The following is a 24653-nucleotide window of genomic DNA, read 5'->3' as shown; positions in this document are numbered from 1 at the left end:
TTATACACACAATAACACTAGTAATTTAATATTTAATAACAACAATTGAATTTTGTAAGCGAATGCAGTCCAGAGGGAAACGCTCGTTGGGATTTGTTCCATTTAAGTGTTTATTTTCATCTGGCATCTCCACAATGCAATAAATGTAGTGACAATATGGTGCTGATGATTCACTGGGTCTCTCTCAGAACCACAATGGGCACTTGAGTCTGGAGTGGTGTCTATGAGTGTGTGCGAGTTTGTGTGGGTATTAAAAAGCTTATGTGAGCAATGTAGGATGTCATTATACACTACTGAGAGGGTCACGAACATGGGTGTGAGTAGTTGTAAGCAGAGAGATCTTCATTTCTTGTTAAAGCGAGTGTTTAAAGCTTCTGAAACTTTCAGCGCTCACACATGCTTGAAGAAATAGGAACATCTGGTTTAAGATGACAGGTACATAAACTGATTTGGTTTAATTACTGTGATTATGCAAAATAGAAGTGTTTTTTTTTTTTTTTTTTTGTGAGCCTAAATGCAAAATGTACTTTCAGATGAATCACTGAAATCCCTGCACTGGTAAACATAGTAACGATTTGGTGTGAGATGCGCTGTGTGTCTTGTTCCCTGGAACAGAAGGACTGCAGGATCAATGCTGTTGCTATGCACTGTACCACTTATTTATGCATTTGCCTGAAGGTGTGATATAAGCCCTTAATACCATTCGCAATGCTACATGGATGGAAGAACACGTGCACTTTAGACATGGTGTGTACTAACCTTAATTCTCCGAGACTGATTTAATCATGCTGTAACCTCAATGAGCCTACTGATACCCAAAATGTAATTTTTCATTTCATTAATATTTGGTTCATACTAGGGCTAGCGAGTGGAATCTCGGGCTCTTCAAATATCATGTGTTGCCATATACAAATTGCGTTTAAATATTTAGTCATTTAGGCGGATAGAATAGCAGGGGAAAAAGTGTCAGGAGCTAACGCTATGGTACTGTACGTAGGTCTTTGTTAGAGCAAATTTCAATGTGGAATGATCGAGTGTTTTTTACATTCGACAAATTTTAGGGTAAAGATGCTACACAAGAAAGTTTTAAATACCTGATTTTCCATTTTCCTCTACTCTAAGAGCATAAAGCAATGAATCTAAACCCTCAAATTATGCTTAGAAATCAGTATCTTGTAATAGGAAGTGGTTTAGTGGTTTGGGATATTAATTATACATCACTGTCTACTCGCAAGATCTCAGTGGAATCTCATAGGGACCCTTTTGCATAATATTGTATAACAGACTGCATATACAATATATATATATATATATATATATATATATATATATATATATATATATACTGTATATATAATAGATTTTTTATAATAAAAAAACTTAACGGTTATCTATGCCCTTTTTTAAAATTTAAACTAAATTATGGCAGGAATATGTAGTATTATGTTTCCTCTAAAGATGTCGAGTATATGTATATGAAGACCTATTGTAGTCTTTAACCAGCAGTATGACATTCTCCCTTGTGGTACGCAGGTCCTCTCTCCGCTGACAGATCTCAGATACAAAGTGTGGCACCTCAAACTTCAGCTGCTCCCAGTAATGAACCTCATTGAACATCTTCAGCAGACTCCTACAAAACCCACACAAGAGTATTAATGTCTTAAAACCAAACCAGTTTATTCAGGTAAACACTAAACATAGTTGATAATATATTTAGCAATTAAACAAATACAAAAGAACACACGTCTGTGCAAAAAAAGGGAGGGGCGGGGGCACATACTTATCGAAGTTGACGTCCAGCATGCCTGGTTTTTCCTTGCATCGAATGATAAGAGGTTGATCCAGTCCCTTGAGGTTGTGGTGATCCAGGCTCTGGCTCCAGTCACTAAACAGCCTCCTGATCTGTTCATCTGCTGTGTGCACCAGCTGCCTATAAGCTTCATACACTCCTTGCCGAGTATCATCCTGTGGCCTGAAACAGGCACGCTGCAGGACCTATAAGTAAAAGTCACACATTATCACACAAACATGACCGAATACCCTGTAGTCAAAAGGATATGTGCTTCCACAAAAAGGAAACAAACAACAAGAAAAAAAAACAGCACATTCTCATTACTTAGTGCACATACTACAGTATATGCACAACGTAGTGGGTGAAGTTATCCACATATGGAATCATGCAGGCATGGTTCTTACAAACAGCTAACAACTGCACAGGAAGCTCAGTGAGACAAACATTCACAAGGTTTAAAGCACAAAATTGAAAACATACCGTCATAGAGCTAAAAACTGCATAAGTCTCAGAGCTCAGCACAACTCATATGGCAAACATTAAGCTTTGGTGCTTGCCTTCTGTTTGCTTCAATTCTTTTTTTTTTATTATCTTTACTGCGTGTGCAAGGAGACACAAGCTAATCTTATCTGTGTGCAATTACGGCTCTCTGCTGGATTTAATTGTTCTTAATGAAGGCAGAAAACTGAATTTAAACACAGCAGAGAGTCACCATACTCATCAAATTGATGGTGGAGCAAAATAAAAAAGAGAAATATATGACGTAAAATGTGGAATAAAGAGAAAAAAAATGGGGAGAGAGTGAGCGAGCAGAAGGGGTGCATGTAGTGGGGGGGGGTGTGGGGTGGTGGTGGTGGTGTTCCACATGGTGAGTCGAGCACACAAGAGAAGCAGCTGGGTTTAATAGTGTTAAAGCCTGTGAGGACGGACGGTGTCTGGCTGAGCTCCAGCGGTCTTGGACCTGGCTGATCCCAGCAGCCCACACCTCACAGGAATTTGAAACGCAGTTAAGCTGGGCTGTGACACCAGCCAGTCTCAGATCAGTGGAGGGGATAGTCAGTAATCGAATTCATTTGTAGCTAAAGCCCTACAGAGCTCACCTACATGGGCTGATCAAGTCTGCGTGCATGCTGGGTACAACTCAGCTAATAAGATCCTGTAGTCACCCTAATGCCTATAGTGAGGGTTTATACAATATGAGGGTTCATCCGCTTTCCGGGTCTCTGATGCACTACTTCAAAAGACTAACTTTCATGACTGGAATAAGTGGGCATGCGATTTTTATTTTTATTTTTTATGGGTTCTACACGTTCTACAACTGATCCATCTGCTCCCATCCCTCTGGTTTAGATCGTTTTCAGAGAGATGCTTACAATCCTGGTTACGTCTCACCTATGCTGCCAAAATTTTCTTTTGTGTTTTATTTTCATTCATTTTTCTCCCTGCATGGTTCTGCCTCTTCTGTGACATTTTGAAATAAATTTGCATGAGCTCTGACAACAGAGCTCTGACAGACTTGAACTAAAGCAACAGATTTTTCCTGGCCTCTTCTGAACTTGATCTGTTTTTGCTGGGTGTGAGTCAAATGGAGCACCTGGCTGTTTTATTATGCATTTTGGGCTAAAATTTGGGAGTGAAATGACAGGCGTAGGAGTACAGCAGAAGGACCGGTGCAAGGCAGCGCTGGAACGTGCCGAACTACGGACCTGTGCTAGCTCTTTACCATAGTAGCTCTGCTGCAGTGGATGTTCAAAGGCAATGATCATCAAAAAAGACCAACAATAGCATACAAATGTCTTGTGCGTTATTTTCTTTCATAATGACTTCACTTTAATCAAAGTAACCTCACTATATTAGTATACCTTGTAGTACCTGACCAACCATGTGATTATAAAATGTATAAAACCCCCACTGACACAGACACCTGCTCACACACACACACACACACACACACCTCCATTTGCTGGTCTATACGGTGGCGCATGGCTCGGACCCAGTGAGCCTGGCCAGCATACTGAGGCATATGTGCAGGAGTGCAGATTTCCTTTTGGACCACCTTTGCTTTCACTAGAACCAGCTCTTTAGTGAACAGGCTGCACACCTCCTTCCACTGCCTGTCTAAAGTCTGCTTAATGCCCTAAGAAAAAGACGAGAGAGAGAGAACAAAAGCACAGGAGGGAGAGAGATAATGGTTGAAGAATATTAAAAAAAGGAGAAAAAAAACAAGAAAATGGAGTATGTGTTAAGCCATGGTAATTACCATAGACTGAGGTAAATTGATCTTAATCACATATGCTGCAGTTAACAAAAAAGGGAGCACTTCAGCAGAGAGCATGCGTGCATGGGGCACTAACACCTGCTCTGAATGCCCTGCAAATGAATGAGTTCGAGCGAATAAAAGCCGAGCTGAGGGAGCGCTGAAGAAAGACAATAAGAGTTGCTGTGTGGTCTTGTAGTGAAAGAGGAACTGGTCAGTGCGCAACATTTCAAAAGCTCATGAATCAAAGCTGCTATTATATTCCAGAAAAATAGCATAAGGACATGTTTTTAATTTTTTTTTTTTTTTTGAGAAACTGGGGTATTTGCAGAAGAGGGCTACACCCCTAGGTATAACATTTTACATTTTGAAAGACACCAACATCAATAATAAAACAAACAAGAAACAATAGACTCAAGCCATTTAAATAACCCTGTTTTGTCCTCAGAATACATGCTGTTTTTTTTTATTTTAATAATTGGCGATTTGACAATTTAAGTCTAGCAGCTGATTGTATACTCGAGGAATGATCAGATTGTGATGACCTGTAGATAAATTTAAACTCTTGCAAACCCTAACCTCTGGCTCCTGTCTGTAATATTCACAAAACATCACATGTTGTTTCTTGTTCATTCTGCAGCCAGTGTTTTATTCCTGCCATGTAACATGGTTTTATTGCCATTTCTGTTTTATCATTTTTGGGGATGTGGAAATGAAAATGAAAAAAAAAAAAAGAAAAGAAAAACCACGTTAATGACTAAATTTAGGCGAGAATGAGGTTATTATACTAAACTACACAGCATAATAAGATGCAATATTCTGTGTATAAAATCTATTAAAACCTTGTCCATTCATCTTCACGTGAACATTTAAAGTGGACTGTTGTTGAAATTACTACTACACATGGTTATAAGCTGCTGTTGTCACACACACTGCCAGAAGCAGCAGCACATATGAGCTCTCAATTGGCCTGTATTGTGAACAGTTACCTGCATGACAGTTGTTGTTTTTTATTTGAGGTTTGAAATCATTTACTAATTGATAAAATTGAATCAGGTGTCACTTTAAGTACAGTAAATCTGTCTTATATACAAGTTTAATGAGTATGAATATGAAGACAGGCATGTGTGTGTGTAAAACAGAAATAAAAAATCCAAAAAGGAAGACCTCTCGTGTTGAAAAGCGATGGAAGAAGTCGAGCAGTTGAACTCCGTGTTCCAGTGTTCTAACTGTTTTAAAAGCTGTGTTGATCACATTCTGTGTCGTCAACTCAAGTTCCTTCATTTCTGAACGAAACCTTTAAAAAAAACAAAAACAAATATAAAATATAGCAAGCACAGTAAAAGGGGAAAACGAGGCAGGAAGACACTCACGGTATTCTTTTTGAAGAATAATACAAAGCAGTAATCAAAGCACTAGGAACATTCACACATCCTACCCTATATACACAATCATCATTGGCATTGTTTCGGTTGTTCTCAATACGTTGGTGCACTGTGTAACACCTGCCCCAGGCAAGAGCACAGCTGTTTGTCTTGGCAACAACATCCCGACCCTACAACCTCCCTTGACCCCAATCTATTGTCTTGTCCATCAACACAAATACATGCCAAGCACTTTCCTACTTTTCAACATGGCCTGGGGTTAACTGGGTGTCCTGGAGGTCAACCGCACACTCCGGTCCTAACACACACAATCTGATGGACTAAGTATACCACACCACTCACACACCCTGTCCATTTTATTCATCCAGCCATTCACTTCGGTATGTACAAACACAAGCATAAGAATCATTTATACTGTACAGTATATGTAGAATAAGCCTACACTATAAAGAAACTCATTCCTATATCATGTTTGCAAAAGGCTTATACTGATCTACACGGTATGTGGACACTCGAGCACATCCGAAGGCATAGGCATTATTCTAGCCTGCCTGTGCGGACTTAAATATTTGAAGATGTCGAGCACGGATATTAAGAAAAAGAAGAGAGGAAATCCTTAATCATTTATTTGTCACCTATAAAGTACATTAGAGTACAACGAATCCTTTTTCTTCATTTTTACCAGCTTAAGGGAGTAGGAGCAGACGGCGTAAGGGCCTTGCTTAAGGGTCCAACAGTGGCAGCTCGGCGGTGCGCAGGCTTAAACCCCTGACCTTCTGATCAATAACCACTAAGCTACTACTTCCACAGTTGCCGTGTTAGGCAAGAAGTTTTGAAGTGCAGTCGGCATTTCAATTTATCCCGAAGGTGTTCAGTGGGGGTTAAGGTCAGGGCTCGGTGCAGGCTGCTAGATTTCCTCTACTCCAAACTCGGCAAACCTTGTATTCATGGAGCTTGCTTTGTGCACACATTTGGACCCCCTTAGTTCCAGTAAAGAGAAATCACAATGCTACAGCATGCAAAGACAAACCTGACAACCCTGTGCTTCCAACTTTGGAACAGTTTGGGAAAGAATCACATATAGAGGGGCAGGTATCTATCTAAATAGTTATGGTCCATGCCGTGTCCATAAAACAAATACTTGTTTAGGAAAATAGGAAAATTCACACACAGGCAGACACACACACACACACACACACACACATTTTTACCTGTTGAAGGAATCATGCCAAGCTGTATTTTTGAGCTCAAAAAAGTCCTCACACGTAGAATGAAGATCCTGTAGACTCTTGTCAAACATGGCTTCGATCTTCAGGAGTTTTCTGGTGATCTCCGGCCCCTGATGTCCAGCAAAGCACGGCAATGGCAGCTGTACCCCCTCGTCACGCCGAGCAAACTGCCGCTGACAGTCACACACCTGAGAGGTGACAATAAAAGTGCAGTAAGGTCCAAATATTACTGGTACAAAGGAAAGCATCAAACTTAGTATAATGAAGTGAACTATTCAAGACAATGGCTCTTATTCAGTGAGATTTGATCATAAAATGACAATGCACAGATTTTTCCCATGCTGTTACACCCAGGAGTGTTTTATTTATCTTATAACACAGCAACTAGCAACAATTACAAATGTTAACTCATTAACCAATCGCCCTTTATGACTTGCTTACACGCTTTATAACAATTTATACAGTAGTTACATTTAGCGTTGTGGAATGCCGATGAGACAAATTAGTTCCTGCTGCCGCTTGTTCAAGACCTGTAAACAGTAATTTCCTTACATGCCTGCCTTTTTTTTGTCTTGTCTCTTGGTGTTAATAAGAAAAAAAATGCAGCTTGTCTTCTTAACAAGAAACTGCAAAGTCCTCTCTTCCGCATGGCAGAAAAATTATGACCCTTAAGTTACCAAATTTTGATTTAAGATCCTCTTAATGAATGGGAGATTATATCAAACATTAAGGTTTTTCTTTGTGTGTGTGCCATGGTTGGGGAGTTATTGTAAACGACTGTGTTGTTATTCAGCATTTTGGTGTATTTCTTGACATTTTTTTTAGGTTACTTTAGAGTCATGTGTGTTTATGGGACCTTCAGTTTAAGCTGGAGTATTTGGTTGTTTTGGGAGGATGGAAATTGGCAGGGAATTTGTACACCTACAGTAAGTAATATCCAAGCATAGATACTCTCTCACTCATCGCCTATACCGCTTTATCCTGTATACAGGGTCTTGGGGGCTGGAGCCAATCCCAGTTACACAGGTACACTCTGGATGAAGTTTCAGTTCATTGCAGAGACGGGCAATTTGGAAAGGCCATTTAGCCTAATCTAAATGTCTTAGGACTGTGGGAGGAAACTGGAGAACCCGGAGGAAATCCACTAAACACAGAGAGAACATGCAAATTCCATGGACACAGACCCGAGGCGGGAATCGAACCCCGACCCTGGAGATGCAAGGTGACAGTGCTAAACACTAAGCCACCTTTCCACCAATCTTAAATACATATATCAATCCAATTCAATTCAATTCAATTCAATATTTCATTGTCGCAAAGCAGCTTTACGCATATACTGAATATTATTATGCCCCATCAAAAGAAAGTCCAGCTGAAAGCTGAATGACAGGGGCTGTGCTCTAATCTGTTAATAAGTTAGTGAAGTATAGATGATAGTCAACTGATTAAATCACCATTGTGTAGTTTGCATTGTTTTCTAGTTGAAAGAAAAAAGTTTTAAGCTACTGTAGGTCTAGTACATGTAGTAACTAATAGAGGGAGTTGTAAGGCTCTCCATATTTTGTATTTTACACTTTGTTATACTGGGTGAGAAGTCGTGATCTGAGCCCTTTCCTCCGAAGATCTACATTTTTTAATAATCAGTTAAGGATTTTAACTAGCCTCTTCACATGCACTGCAAGTGTCGCAGAAAACACTTAGATATTACGAAATACATCTGCGGTGTGAAAACTTGAGCTGCACACCAAATTATTTTAAGTATTTACGTAGGTTGACCACTTAGTGTGCATTTGGAACAAGGCCTTGCATTTTACTGTATATGGCACAGCTGTGAGTTCAATACAGACGCAACGAAAAAAGAGCACAGCACACACTACAGTATATCACTAAATATTACTAAAATTACTTTTCCCCCCAAGTAGCTGCCTGCTTGACTTCCTGGAGCAACACTGCAGCTGTAATTAAATCTAATTATAATGACAGACATCAAAAGTTCTTTGTAAAACTGTGGACTGTAAATGTGTGAAACTATTCTACAGTATATATGAAGCCTGCTACTTTTTATGAAATATACTGTAAGTCCAGCCGTCTAATCATACATGTATATGATCCTGGCCTACTCCTTACTGTACCTCAAGCAGGTGTGTGCACCTCTGCACAAAGGCATCCAACAGGGAGAAGATCCTGGTCTGTTTAAACACCCAGCCTTCTTGAGAATGCCTAATCCAGAGAAGGAAGAAGGCAAACAAGATGAGTAGGAAAGGAGAAGTTAATACATCATTCTTTGTGACATAAGAGTAAGCACCAGTTGGGAAAAAACGGGTATATAGTTGGCATGTCATCGCTCCTTACGAGCCAATGTTTCAACTGTATGTAGTAGAAAAACAAAGCAACAGCAAACTGTCATCCATAACAGTGAAGGATAGGGTCAAAAATGATCTGTCATTGGCATAATTGCATCCGCCCAAGTTCTATATCAGCGGGGCTGCCGTTTCTCAGATTGCTTTTCACACTTCATTCTTTTCCTAATGGAAAGGTAATCCTCGGCACAGAGCACAGACAAACACGTTTAGCCAAGCTGCGCGGGGAGAAAAGAGAGAGGAAGGGAAACTGCGAGCAGCTCTTTTAGCAGGGTTGTTTTCGCAAAGTAATAAGGAGAATCAGGGTGCAGGCACTCGGGAGAGAGAGACAGAATACATTAACAAATTAAACACAAAATACGTAGTCTATCCAAAATGTACGATGGCACGATGTACCATGTTCGATATGTGGAATAGAAATAATAAAAAAGGTCATAGCCCTAAAACAAATCTGTATTGTCTCTGTACTTTGAAACTAACTCCTTATAATCCCTAAAACATAACAGCTTTAGATCAGCTCTGCGAGAGAAAATCCAATGAGGATAAACCAAATCACAAAAAAAAGTGGAAACATGGCAGTTGAAATACTGCACCATTGATTTAGCATCACAAGGACCTGATTATAAATCCTTAAAGAGGTCAAACAAACTGGTTAGGAGGATGCAGCGCAACCACTACAATCTAAAGATAGTAAATGTCATGGCTACCAAATCGATTACTAGCAGTTTGGTTTGATTTGCCTTTATCATGAGAACTTCCAAAATATTAACCGAAATTTGTTTAGAGAGCAATTAAGAAAATGTTACAGACAGTTACAACTGATAAAAAGAGGAGAGCACCACAGAGATGTGGAACTAAATTGTAGTATTGTTAGGAATGTAGAATATGACTGTGTTTGTGCATGGATGATTGTGATGACTGTATAGAAATATAAACTACAGTCGGATAAATTTTTTTAAACAATGTATATAAAAAGGGGTTATATTTAGGCAATATAACATGAGACAGCGTGCTGGTGTGCTGAATATCAGCACAGCTGTGATGCAGCAAGGGAGGGGAATCACCAGGGACCAGCCAATATTATCACATAAACTAACGGCTGATTCGATTAGTATCACAATTTTTATAAAGATACCAATATGAGATATATTAGATTTTGTTGCAATTCTAAACAAACTTAGCAAATAATTTGTTCCTACCACACAGGTATGCTGTCCTGACTGCCAATGTGTAAATACTTCAGAGGCTGCTACCAGAAATTAAAAATAATTGTAAAAATATCTATTTTGCAGTAAGTGTGACAATACATGATATGCCAGACAAAAGAATCATGATACGCAATTGATTTTCCCCCCATCTCTAAACACTGCCGTAGGCACAAAGGGTGCAGCCTGCGTGCTGAAGATATCACAGCCATGATGACATGCAGCACAAGAGCAGACCTCAAGTGTGGGATTTCTTTTATACAACAGTTAAACAAACACAATTTATAATAAAGACTATAATTTGTCAGTTAATTTAATAATTTAAACATTATTTTTCTCCATCAACTCCCTTATCTTTGCAACTGGTGAAACTAACTACCCATGACTAGAGGAGCTGGCTACTGACAGTTAGCGTAGTAGTTTTTCATTTTTACCAATATTATGTACCCAAAAGAGGAGGAAAATAAACTATGGATGTGGTGGCCAGTCCTGAAAAACTTACGATTTACTTAATTTACACTACTGCTCAAAAGATTGGATCACTTGCAAATTTCGGTTTTTGTTTAATGATTTACAGTATTTTCTACATTCTACAAAAATACTGGAGATTTAAAATCTATGAAATAACACATATGGAATTAGGTTATTATGTAACAACAACAATAACAACAGTCGTTGTTATTTTAAGACACGGAGGACAGCCTTTCTGGAATTTTTCTTGTAAGAACAATATTGTCAAGTACATTTTCAAAACCCATCAAACACCATGATGAAACTGGCTCTCATTCAATTCAATTCAATTTGATTTGTATAGCGCTTTTAACAACATTGTCGCAAAGCAGCTTTACACAGTAAAAAGAATTATTTAAGTTGGTATGGAATGTTAATGTGTATACAGTAAAGAAAAATAGTCAGATAGTCCCTGATGAGAGAGCCGAGGGTAACAGTGGCAAGGAAAAACCCCCTGAGATGGCAATGTAAAGAAACCTTGAGAGGAACCAGACTCAACAGGGAACCCATCATCATGAAGACCTTCCCAAAAAAGGAAAGCCCAAAACTTACCTTTGCTGCATTTAGAGTTACCAGCCTCAGAAATCACTAATGAACAAAAAGCACCTTAGATTAGAGCCAATATAAAGGCTTTAAAGGTTGCTCAATAGCAACTTTAAAGGAGATTATTGCATATTTTGGACGCCATCAGCATTGTTTTACAGCGTAGAAAAGAAATTAATATCAAGAACGATCATGGAGTTAGAAAGCGATCCCAAACTTTTGAGTGGTAGTGTACTTTATATTTCCACCTATTACGCTTTAAAATATCAGCTATGTTAACGTCCAGGGGTTGAGTCTTAAATAGATCATTGAAAGCTAGTGTGTGAGTGTATGTAATCACTTGCTCCACACACCAAATACAGCCCTTGATCAAGGGATAGAGAGGGAATTGGGACCCAGGCTCAAGTTAGAAGCAAGTTACTTGCCTTGGACATAAATAAAACAACATGGACGGTTCGGAGGGGGTGGGAGGGTGGGGGGGGGGGGGGGTGCTGAAAGTGCTTCTATGACTAGGTTTTACAATGTAAATGTGGGTCTTGCCAGGCAGCTGCTTTCCCCCGTCTTTGCAGAACTGCGGACCGTACAGACCTGCTTTCACCAATGCTGTGACAGACAGTTAGTGTAATTAATTATTGTAACACCTGTGATGTGCAGTGATACATACACTATAGTTAAACGTCCCAGTGCTGTTATGCTCTATATCACCACTCATGAAATGCCTCTCGTCCAATCAGATTTCACGGTCGGAGCTGACTGTTGTATAATTTAAAATAAATTTAAATAATCTGTCCACATCATGAACAGTGAACTGAATAAAATTTAATTCATTTAATTCAATAATAGTATAGTAATGATAATGAATTAAAGCAGACACGGAGGTGAGTGCGGCTGTAAGAATGAAGAGAAGAAGGAAGGAAGTAATAAAGGATTAAAAATGACTGACAAAGTCTCAAGACAAAAAAAAAACAGTTGTGGGCGGTAGAGAGGGAGACAGAGAGGGCGTACATGCTCTGTCTCTTGTTCATGTCTCTCTGGGGGTGCAGGGCCTCCACTGAGGGCAGGGGGTGAGAGGATTATGGGAAAAGTCAGAAAGGAGTAGTTTTATGGAACCGAACCGCCCCTAACTGGCTATTTCTCTTTCCAGCACTACAGTTCAGAGAAAGCTCTTTGAAGCTGAGACGGCTTTATTTCACCACAGACACTGATAAGAACCGGATGTTGAGATGCAACATTCATCATTTTGAACAATGTGCTTCTCAGGCGTTTGCTGTTACTCCTTTCATGTGAATGGGGCAATATACATATACTTTGGTTCTCAGGGAGCGGTCATGTTTATGCTTTAAGCTAACACTCTGTTTTATTTTGAATGCCAAGCTGTCATATAGGAAATTGCAATATGTATTATTAAACGATTTAACTTTTTTTTTTTTTTTGGGGGGGGGGGTTGTTTTCTACTGATGCCAGGCAGTTTTGATTTTTGGAACACAATTACCATGACAAATAATATTCCACTGTGTGAGGGATGAAATTGAAAAAAAAAAGAAGAAGAAAAAAAAAAAAGAAATGAATATGGTTAAATTTATGCTCAAAGCTGATTGCTAGTAGATTTGCACCAGTAGGCAGTCTTTCTAAATCATTATATACAGCAGTCCCCAGCATGCCTGCGGTATTTAACTTTTTTTTTTACTCTACATGCTTTAATAAACAGGTCTAGAGTAGACATAATGGTTGCTGTAAACGGTTGTCAGCATCAAAACATTGCTGTTCGTCTCAGGGATGAATGTTTAATAGAAATGCTTCATGGAAAAGTGTAAAGGCATCCAAACCACAGGTTAATTAGAGGTTCTTAGGGAGTTTTTTGGGTTGCCCACAATGCACTACAAAAATATACAGTAAGCACAGTGGAAAAACAGTAAGGAAAAGAAATACCCCCTGTCGGAACAATAAAGTCAATCTGAAATCTAAGCATGAGTAAGACAAGAGGGGCAGGAAAAAAAAGGTTGAGCAAAGCTGAACAAGAGATTAAGGGTGAGAGTTGTTCAAGAAATATCTGAGAAAAAGAGGTGTTTGAATACTGTCTAATCCTCCAGTGATGAATACGCTGTCTAAACACAGGGGAGGACACATGGGTGAATGTTATGTCTCAGGAGTAACAGCAAATACAAGCGATAGTCCATGTTTGTGTTTATGCTATTCACCTCTCTCTCACTCTGGGGTCGTGTCCCTTTGAACGAGTTACAGTGCCACACAAGCTGTGATAAAGCAGGATTACAGCGGTTCAGAGATGCAAGGTTAGAGCCCATTTCCCCCATGAACCGGGTACAGAAGAGCACAGGACATAGTCTAAAAATAGACGGTTACACGTTTAGGTAAGCATGAACTCACTGAGAAAACAGGAAAAGTGCCGAGTTGGAGCTTTCTGCCGTGTCTGGAATCTAAATAACAACTTTATTCCCACTTAAGAAAAAGGACAGAACACAAACATCACTCTCAGCTTCAGCCACTATGATCATAACATATGATTTTAACCATAACTGATTATATATGACATGATTTCTTCTTGAAAAGCTCCAAGATTTGGAATTAATTAATCAACTCTCAGCTGAGAGTGAGAATGAGGGGGTTAAACTTCATTAAGACAACCTTTTAAAGGAATTGTCCAGGAAATCTACACATGATTGATTCTACAATTAAATAAGCTAAGGGAAGGAGAGAGACTGAAAGAGTGAATGAGAGCGCGCAAGAAATGAGAACATCAATGGAGGAATCAGAGAGGAAAGAAAGACAAAGAAGAAAAATAACAGAAGTAGTAAAAACAGTTGAAACAGAGAGCGGTGGAAGGAAAGTGAAGAAGAAAGTAAAGAGAAAGGATGGAAGGTAATGAGATGGAAAAACAAACTGAGAGAGAGACAAAGAATGATATAGAAAGCCACCCAGAGGACAAATCAGAGAGGACAGTGTGCAGCTGTCCTATAACACCACATTAATCATGTGTCAGAAAGTCATGGTCGAAAGTCGAGGGATACGCACACATATACACAAACAAACAGCCTGACACAGATACACATCCTGCATCGACTGACCTTCTGGGGTTTGAAAAAAACAAACAAACTGATCTCCGCATACAGATAAGACCCACAAATATCCAGCACAGGAAAGGAAAGGAAAGGGGGAGAAAAAACACATATGTAGAACCTTTTTGATTCGGCTCTATCCCTGCTGATCTAGCTAAGGCCCTGCTTTGATCAATATTTGGCGTTAATGTATTTTGCACAGAGCTCTACAGTGGGAATACGCCACTTAACCGCTCAGCACCTGCTATATTGCTTTGAGAGGTGAAAGCAGCAGCTGAGGTGTTGGGGGCTATTGAATTCTTTGTGCCCGCGCCAGTAATGGCAAGCTGACGCTAACAGCGTGAAACATTAAAACATGTCCCACAGTACACATATTTCTCAGAGCTCACAAACAGAACACAATGTGTACACGCCTGAAACGCAGCATTGGCCCTGATGCATTTGGTGCCCTAGGCAAGCATGGCTTAACCCCCCACACCCCGACCTTTATGCGTCCACCTTTGCACATGCTGCCAATGCGTTTCTTGTGAGTTCCCGCATGAAGGTTTCTTCAAAACCTGTTTTCTTCCATTTGATTGGGGTGATGGCTACATGTTGAGCTGTAGTTCAATATGAAACTGAAAGCCTGGTCCCCCTATAGACAAAGAGCAGGGCTGTTGGAAACACCATGAGCTCACTCGCTCACACAGACACACAGACACACACACACACACACACACACCTTCCACACCAGCACATGATGGCTAAAACAGGGGTTAACATGCACCATTCCACCCCATTCCTCTCAGACAATGCCTCATAAAGCTTCATATGGCTCTGAATTATATGTATGTGTGTGCACATCTGTGCAAGTGACAGTCTTTCTGTCATGTCTAAAGAACAACTGAAAAGGTGATTCTCTCATTCAATACTTCGCCGTTTGGACTTCATCATTTATGAAGCTGTCACTTCTAGCTAGGCGGCTTATTTTCACAGGCAATACATTGCAACACAGAGACAATTTAACCTCTCTTCAGAGAGCTGGGTCATATGAAGTTCATATTGAAAAAAAAAAACATATAAACCCATGATTTCAGAGTAAATTTAATATCTACAGCAAACACAATTCACATACATGTATAAGTATAAGAAAAAAAAACAGAAAAAAAGAAGCTATTGTGGTTGCACAAATCATATTTTTGCAGATATGAGTTTGCAAACACATTTGGCTGTTTACCTCAGTGTATTTACCTAACAGTGGAATAAAAAATAAAAACACAGCAGAATTCATTTTTAAGTATAGTTGTATTTAAAAGTAGCCCAAGCCGGTGAAGTTTCCTAGAAAAGAGAAAGGGCTGAAGAGAGAGACCCCCGGTCTAAACGGCAGCCTAGCCACAGCCGTGACCTCTCCAGGCTATGGACTGTAACTAAGTACTGGATGTAATTGGGTGGATGGGGTCGGCTGCCCGTGTGTAGGATTGAAGCTATAGGCTTGGCGGAATGCTGCTGAAAGGGGCAGCAGGCCCATGCTCCAACGCTGCAATGAGACCCTGCTATAATTAAACACCATGCAGGAGGCTCCCGGCTCACTAGACAACAGCCTCGCTCGCATCGACTTAGACTCATGACCCGCACGCCTGGTGGAAAACAAGTGGCAGCTTGGTGAAATGGCTCACCATCTTTACAACATGGAAACTCAAGCTTCGACCTCAATGGCAGACTAAAATTTTAAAAAGTTAACTGCATGCATCACAGCATGCTGGATGGAGGCGATGTCCATTTAATTATCATTTATTCTTCATCTTCAGTTAGTAATTTGTCCTGCTTAGGGTCATACTGGATCTGCTGATTATCCTAGTAATACTGTATACATGAGGTGGGAGAAACTCACCCCAGGTAGGATGCTAGGAAACCATTGACACAGTGAATAATTTGCATCTGAGGCAATTTGAAGTCAATATAAAGCCAATTCACCAACCTGCATGTTTTAGAAGATTAGAGAAGATTATAATACCGAGACAACATGGGAAGACAGGAAGCTCCATACAGAGAGCTGGATCGATTCTAGGACCCTTTTTATGACCCATTTGTTAATTTCATCTCTGCCTTTACAGTGTATAGTCCCAGCATAATAATCCAGTTTTACAATGTTTTGACTCTGAACATGGCCGCAATAGATTTATTTAATATTTACAACCTCCAAACACATTTTGCTTGACTTCATCTATTCAGTTTATTTGGAAAATCTTCACTACTTTACAAATCATTTACAGCTTTTGACTGCACAGCACAGATGTCAGAAAACATATTTCTTTTTTGAAAACATCTCTGAACAAGCCTTCAGCGCAACCACTGTCTGTTCCTGCTTGTTTCAGCAGCTTTATTTTATCTTCTCTCTTGCCTTCAGTTTGTCCAGTGGGCTTGAGTGACTGACTTCAAGAACGTTTCAATTTCCGACCTTGAAAAACTCGACAGCTGCTTTCGGAAGAAGGTTTTTCCTTCGGTTCAAGGTGAGGTGAGTTACTTTGTTGTTATGCTGGTAACAGTTGTAGCTTTAACGAAATCACTCTATAACATAGATTACATGCTATGTTTCCTTTGTGGGGGTTTTTGCACACTTTCATCATTGCTTTATTCTGTTTTATCCAGCTAATCTAACCCTACACAAGCATTTACTATGCTTATACTTTTGGCCTTTTCTACTCTTCAGGTCTGAATCTGTGATAAACTCTCTAGTGTATTTTTCTACTTATTGTACCCAGGCATTTATTTGAAATATGCTTTTTCATTTTTTTTTGTGTTTTTTTTTATTAAAGCCTGAAAGTAAGTCCTTTCTTTTCTCCACATCTCTGACTGATTGATTCCAATTTTCAACCTCATCATGACCTGTTTTTTCTGGCACTGACAGTTCATCGGTCCTCATTCTGAAAGACAACAGCAACAGATTCCAATACAAATGCCACATTTATCGGTTCTAGACTTTTGTTAGCCTCCTTGTGCATGAATGCACACAACATGATGCAGTTACACACAGCTGGCCAAGAAACGACCGGATTGCCAACTCACCAAGTACAAAGCCAAAACAGCAAACATTCTGTCACTGTCCAATTATTTACGCACTGCTTCTAAATCTATCATGGCGGACCTCCAGTGCAGCAACGTTCCAACATGATTATTTGTCTACATATTCCGAAAAAAAGGGAGATCAGGCCTGTAGTATGTTTAAACATCATAACGTATTACAAGAAATCCTCGCCAAAATTATTACTGTTATATTTCCAGAATGAGCTAGCTAGTTATGTATGAAAAGTTATAAAAGATTTACGCAGAGATTAAAAATAGAAGAAAGAAATATCAGTCTGAAACAAAGTGCAATAAAAAGAATCTAAAAAAAAAAAAAGCTCTACATGCTTCTCACACAAAACAAAGCCCCTGCTGTAGTCAGCCACATTCACTCTGAAATAAATACATCGTCATTGTACTGCTAAGTACTGTACATTTTAGCATGATGCCATAATCACTGGCAGACATGGATTTTGCTCCAAGGTGGTATCAGGTCTATTTTCACAGAGTGGGTTGTTGTGCCAAGGGCCTTAGAAGAGTGAACAGGTTAAGTGAGCACAGCAGATACTAAAAGGGAAGGATCATAAACTGGAGAGTAAGAATTCAGTCTACTTTAAATATGAGGAGCCTAAAAACGAGAGACCTAGAATATAGAGTATGGCTGAGTGGAACCGAGATGTGTGATGGGCTTTAATAAAACTTCAGAGGGAGAAAAATTAATATATGGGAAACAGCCTGATACAAGCAGCGTTACTGGCAGCAAGGACTGTACTAATATAACTCTAATAGCAGTAAAATAGCGGGACATAATGCAGTAAGATGAGTTTAAAATACAACACGGCATCACATTAGAGCAGAATATGTTTAGCGAAACACAATTATATAAAAGAGGACAGAGGTAGACACAATATGCACTGAGAAGGATGAAAATACAGTATGTTATATTCACAAACCTGGTCTTTATTCCTGACTTTGGAATAGACTGTATACAGTGGCCTTCGAAATTACTGGCACCCTTCATAAAATGGGCAACTGATTCACAAAATAATCAACACACAACAGGACTCCTATATAAATCTTTTTGTGAAGTTGTGTTTAAATGTTTGCAGAAGCCAAACCAAACAAAATTTTTAAACAGAATTTACCGGTGCCAATTACCCGTGCATGTTCAGGCCCGCTAATTTTCTTTGTACACATGTTCACATGTTGATCAGCTATAAAGTGCAAAGCGCCTTTCAGACAAGCTCATTTAACTAACCCACTTTTTCATGAGCACAGACAGTAAGAAATGTAATGAGCGACTAACAATAATTTGTTAAGCATTCTTTAAAAATGCCAATAATTGAACATATGCATGGACGACACGTTATTTATTTTAAGTTTGTTTTACATTTGTTACTTTTCTTATGTGAATATTTACACCTACTCAGAAGCATGAGTAGGAGTCGACCTTTTTTCCAAATTTCTGAAATTTCTTGTGTAAATGCTTGTACAACTGATTTCCAAAGAAATCCATTCCAGCTTGATAAATAATTTATATTGTTTAAAATATCAACTTAAACAATAGGAGTAATGATTTATATTTAAACAATTGCACATTAAGGCTGCACTGCATTTCACTTATTCATTTATGCCTTTGTTTAAAATAAAAAAATATTTGTGACTTATACAGTATGTTTTATTTTACATAATTTTTTATAGATCTTGTAGTTCTATGTTCTTAGCAGTGCATTATTAACCTCGGGTCATTTCTCGCATTACCCTGTGTCTACTCACTATACAGTATGTAAGATATACAGTGTGCATTCATATCTACAAACCTGTATCTGTGTTGTGTTACTGTCTCTATCTATCTATTAATTAATCTATCTATCTATCTATCTATCTATCTATCTATCTATCTATCTATCTATCTATCTATCTATCTATTAATTAATCTATCTATCTATCTATCTATCTATCTATCTATCTATCTATCTATCTATCTATCTATCTATCTATCTATCTATCTTGTCTTCATTTATAAATACTAGTGTTTTATCACAGCATCTGTACTTCAGCTTCAGAACAACTACGACTCACATCTTGTGTTGTAGTAAGATGAGACAAAATTCCTGGTCGTGCACACCATTAACGTATTTGATAACTATCGAATATATTACACAGAACAGACGGAATTTCTTTAAATTCTGGTTTCTTTTAATATTTCTTCTTTGTGACCTTGCAGGATATTTTTGGGCTCGAATGATCAATAAATGCATTATATTTATATTACTGTACCTTCCTATCTTTGGCCAATTTCTGAAGGATGCCTATACTGTATCCTGAAGGGGACCGTACATTTGATACAAGGATGTAAATGGAAATGTTGCTATACATTACATGTCATGGAGTTGAGCGTTGAGCTGGTAGCGCTTCCTCCAGGAGAGACAGCAGTAAATGCAGTCATTGAGAGTCTCTTTGCTGGAAAACACGTAGCCCTGAAAGATTCTTTTGAGCGAGATTTCTTTGCTGCACCACTGGATTATCTCATTATTCATCTACAACAAGAAACAAACAACAAAAAAAACACACAAACATGTAGACATTAAATAGTGAACAACATGAAAAAAAATCCTACAATAGCGCACCTAACTCTGATGGGTGGCTCTGTGGGGCCGTAGTGGGGATTTTGCTTTCATGGATTTGCTCGACTTGTTTCCTTGAAGGGAAGGTCACTGTAAATTAATACAAAGATATTCTCACTGATCACCTTTATCCTATTATGACGCATTTTTCTCCTAATTAGAGCGGCTTTTTCCAGAATGCCCCTGCCCCCCCAATCTGCAGGGCATGAAGCTCAGTGAATGGTTTGAAGAGTATGAAAATGATGCAAATTACAGCAAGGTCCTCACAGTCCCCAGATCTCAACCCATCTGCACAGCTATGGGAGATTTCGGGTCAATATGTTAGACATCATCATCAAAACACCAAAGTCTTTTGAAAGACAGGTGTGTAATCTTTCAGAATATTTCCAGAGATGGTACTGTATGCATATGCATACTGTAATGGCCAAAGAGGTAGAGGAGCTGGCACAAAATCTTTTAAAAATAGAAAAACCAAGGGGGGGTCTGCCTGGAAAGCACAGATTCCAGACCTAATTTATGGACTAAAGCCATCCTAATAGGGACCATTTCATTTTATGTTCAAATGTTTATGTTTAAACATAGTCCTCCTATTCGTTTATGCTCAGTCTCTGAGCGCGTGCTCTTTGCTCCTGCTTGGCTTCCTGCTCAGATAAGCATGTCACAGCTGCTGCTCCAGTGTTCAGGTCATTTCTGCAGCTATAGTAAGTTTTTTTCTTTACATCTCACAGAAATTTACCGACTAAAAAAGAAGTTTTCTTAAGTTAAAGATGACAGGATTTTTCCAGATGTGCACAGGTACTGTATATGCCACTTATTTATGTTGAGGTGTAGAGTACGCCAGGAGTGCAGGTGTCTGCTATGAATCAAGCAGGCTTTCTGTCCATAAAGATTAAGCTCCAGGTTTAGACTGGCATGTGTGTGTCTCCTTAACATTCAAAGATGGTGGATTTTTGAAAAAAGGATGAAGAAATTGGAAGAGAGAATGAGAGGAAGCGTAGAAAGTGTAATTATTAAATATGATGAATAAAGTGGAGGATGTGAAATGACAGATCCATTTTCATTTCTCTGATCAGTGGGTTAATCCAGACTGAGAAATCACCAAGCACTGAACTGAGATGCACAGAGACCGTGTGTGTGTGTGTGTGTGTGTGTGGTTGTGTCATGCTGAAGAGAGAAAATGCTTTACAGCTTCTGAACCAAGAATAAAGCTAATTAAATTGATATGTAATATTACTCTGAACTCTCATTTTACCAAAATGCTAAGGGATCTGTGGCATTAGCCAGCTTAGGTGTTAATAATCTTTTCTCCATCTCGTCTTCTGCAATGTGCAAAAAGAAAATGCAAAAATGAAAACAGCATATGTTCCTTAAGTCCCTTTCCTTAGAGCTTTCAAATCCTTGACTAATCACACTCTTTCCCTGCATCTCTATAGATTGTCAAGTTTGGCACCAGTGAGAAAGTCTTCATATCACAACCTAAAGGATGGTCAGGATTTTCTCTGTTTAAGGTCGAGAGGGCTAGCTGTGTGTGTATGATTTATTGGATGTCGGAAATAAAGAGAGAGAAGAGAGGGTGAGAGTTAAAAAAAAACAAACAAAAAAACAGCAGATGGTCTTGAATATCTGGGATGAGGCGGAAAAACAGAGGAGCTTGTAAAGCTACAGCTCTCAGGTATGAAATAACAGTGAGGATATTAATCTGTGAGTACTGCTGGAGAATATTACAAATGATCACTAATAGCCATGTGTGTGTTCGCACCGTTTTTACTGCTGGCGATAAATGCAACAACAAAACAGAGTAAAACATCCACACCCACTAGCAATGACCGAGTGGAAATTAATACTAACAAGACGCTGACTACATCGGCTCAGGAAAACAAATTTTGCCAAAAAATATGGGATGATATGGGATGTTCTGCTTATTTTAGGAAATCTGTCAGGACTGTAGTATAACAAGTGAGTTAGTGAGCTAATCGTAGCACTCTGTAACTTAAATCTGCTGTATCGGTACTACATTCTCAGCATACTGTACAGTATGTGTGAGAGAAATAGGTTTTGTGTAGCACAACAGAAGAGTGTTCGTTCGTTGTCATCCCAAGCTCCTGGGGAGCAGATTGGCCAGTCTGTCAGGGGGCGGAGGTGGCTTACTTGCACTCTCACATCAATCACAGTGACCCTAGCCAATCGTGGGCATCTGTGAGCTCATGCAAGCAGAGGGGGGACAAATAGCGCTTTTCTCCAAGCGTGTGTTACATCTTGATAGCCTTCGCCATCGCTGCTTGGTCGCTGTTCTCCTTGATAAGCCGAGCCCTAAAGACATGTGGCAACTGCCTCAACCTAAATTGATAAGAAACCCTGGGGGGGGGACTAATGTTGTAGTGGTGGAAAGCCTTGCTACAGTCATCAGCCACATACTGTATGAATATTCTGAGAGATACTTGCACGCACATTTCAACAATCAAAAAGTCAGTCAGCCAAGATCGAAAAAAAAAAAAACTAAAGCCCTCTGGTGGAGGCAGGGTAAAGAAAAAAATAAAAAACATACACACAAATACATATGCCCACCCACTCACACACACACACACACACACGGACACACGCAATGACTCTTTGATTAGAAATTATTACCTGGAAATGTGTGTCGGAAAAGTGAATCAGGGATAATTTTCCTCACGCTACCTCTTTTTCTTCCTTTCACCATCGAATTCGAGCGCTAATAGCACACAATCATCTTTCCCTGTTGTAGTAAAAGACTTTTCTTACATTACTTTTTTCGACTGCAGGGAGGTATGCTCTGAACACAAAAAAAAGAAAGAAAAAAAAAAGAGAGAGAGAGAACAGTAAAAACCACACTCGACCGATGTGGCAATAACCGAAGCCGGTTCACTTCCATTAAACACACCGCTGTTTACATGCATGTACACACAGCCAATACAAACATTAAGAGCAGTGTGGCATATATGGGCCAGCACGTTGATGGATATTACCCTTGTATGCTGATCTAACACTAGATTTTCTGTTCTCGTGGAATGATTAAGGGTGTCATGTGTAAACGTCTAGTCCAAAATCAGCATATAAGGACAATTTACTTTATTGGTGAACCAGGTAGAAAGATCCAGGCCACTGAGCATCGATGGAGCCTTTCAGACCGCTGTATACTTTACGTGCATTCATGCCACTGTGAAGGAAAGGAAAAAAAAAACTCAAGAAAAATGACACTATTATTCCAGACAATCACAATACAAGATCTCCGTAGAGGGTGCTTATAGTGGTCACTGGAAGCATTAATTCTGCTTAAAAGATATTCAATTTTCCGACATGGAAATGGAGGTGAGATGAAACAAGACTGCTTCAAAAACATTACCAACGAAGCCGTTTGGGAATAACTACTACCATCTGATATTTTAATTAAGGTAACTAAAATATTTAAGACAACACAAGTGTACCCTGGTGCAGCAGACTGATGTAAATCGTTAGGAATATGAGTCAGTTCGAGCTCAGTGATACAATCTGCTAGCCATTTATTTCTAGCAAATAAAATTAGGCAGGTATAAATATCTGCCAAAAAGGAAAAGGCAACCTGACTACTAACCAACCACAGACTGAGAATAGTGCTACAATAAAACAGTTCCATCTGCACCAACCTGGAAACTTTTCCTGTTTACCTGTCACTAATTCTTTAAAATAATCCTTCAATAAAGCTGCTCTAAATCTCTCACACATTTTCAATCACCTCTATCTTGCTTAAAAAATAACTCAACGTTGTTACAGTTTGCTTTTTCAGTCAGACTGACACGCCTGTGCATTGTACATAAAGCTGGAGACTCTAAAAGGCCCAGGAGATCCTAAAAGTTACATCCAGTGCATCTGAGTCTGAAATTATGTAGGGCATGATCAAAAAAAAAATTAATTGGGATTAAAAATCATGTGCAAATGGTTGTAAAAAAAAAAACAAAAAAAAAAAACCCAGGACGATCGTCCTGCACTAACAGATGTATAATACATTGTAACAGACCAAAACAACACTGTTCTTGATTCTACAGTAAGATTTGCCAGTAATCAGACACACTCAATGCATCTGCTCAATACTTTATTCATCTCCCACCAAGAGAAGTGATTGGGGATTTCTGTTAATGAAAAAGAGAATTCAATCACCAGAATAGAAGAGCATTTTTACATGGACACACTTATGGTTTTAGTAAGATTAAAAGTGGATCTTTGGACAGTTTAATAATGTCTTTCGGATAGCGGGTGGCTAAAGGCTCAACATAGGCTTTACACAGGAGCGTTTACTGTTGCCCATAAGGAAACAATTAGACCAAAATGTTTCTGTGGCAGACTAACCTGCCTTGATATATTATCAAAGAAAAGAATGAAAGAGGGAAAGAAAAAAAAGGAGGAGAAAAAAAAAATGAGAAACTCGACAGCAAAGTGAGCGTGTGATTCCAGCAGAGGAAGGGTCATAGTGTAATTATGAGAGGTTAAACGTTTTTTCCCTTCGCTCTTGAGGAAGTGGAGAAGGAAATGAAAAGGCGAGCGCAAAGTTGTGAGCAAATGGTGTTGGGAAGCCTGTACCGCACAAAAGCAGGGCGCTCACCCAATGATCTAAAGCACACGTGCTACATGAGC

General features: G+C 39.2%; 1 protein-coding gene across 1 annotated transcript in view; it reads right to left on the bottom strand.

Annotated features, from left to right (window-relative positions):
- dnah2 (dynein, axonemal, heavy chain 2) overlaps nt 1-24653 on the bottom strand; it is a 153301-nt gene that overhangs the window by 119583 nt on the left and 9065 nt on the right. The window contains exons 8-14 of the mRNA XM_053485050.1: nt 19780-19937; nt 8796-8883; nt 6646-6851; nt 5217-5346; nt 3747-3929; nt 1781-1995; nt 1484-1630 (exon numbers count right to left, since the gene is read on the bottom strand). Of these exons, the coding sequence (XP_053341025.1) occupies nt 1484-1630; nt 1781-1995; nt 3747-3929; nt 5217-5346; nt 6646-6851; nt 8796-8883; nt 19780-19937 (1127 nt within the window). The remainder of the gene's footprint in view (nt 1-1483; nt 1631-1780; nt 1996-3746; nt 3930-5216; nt 5347-6645; nt 6852-8795; nt 8884-19779; nt 19938-24653) is intronic.

This window comes from Clarias gariepinus, chromosome 1 (genome assembly GCF_024256425.1).
Source record: "Clarias gariepinus isolate MV-2021 ecotype Netherlands chromosome 1, CGAR_prim_01v2, whole genome shotgun sequence".
NCBI lineage: Eukaryota > Metazoa > Chordata > Actinopteri > Siluriformes > Clariidae > Clarias > Clarias gariepinus.
This window is presented reverse-complemented; position numbering and strand designations above follow the sequence as displayed.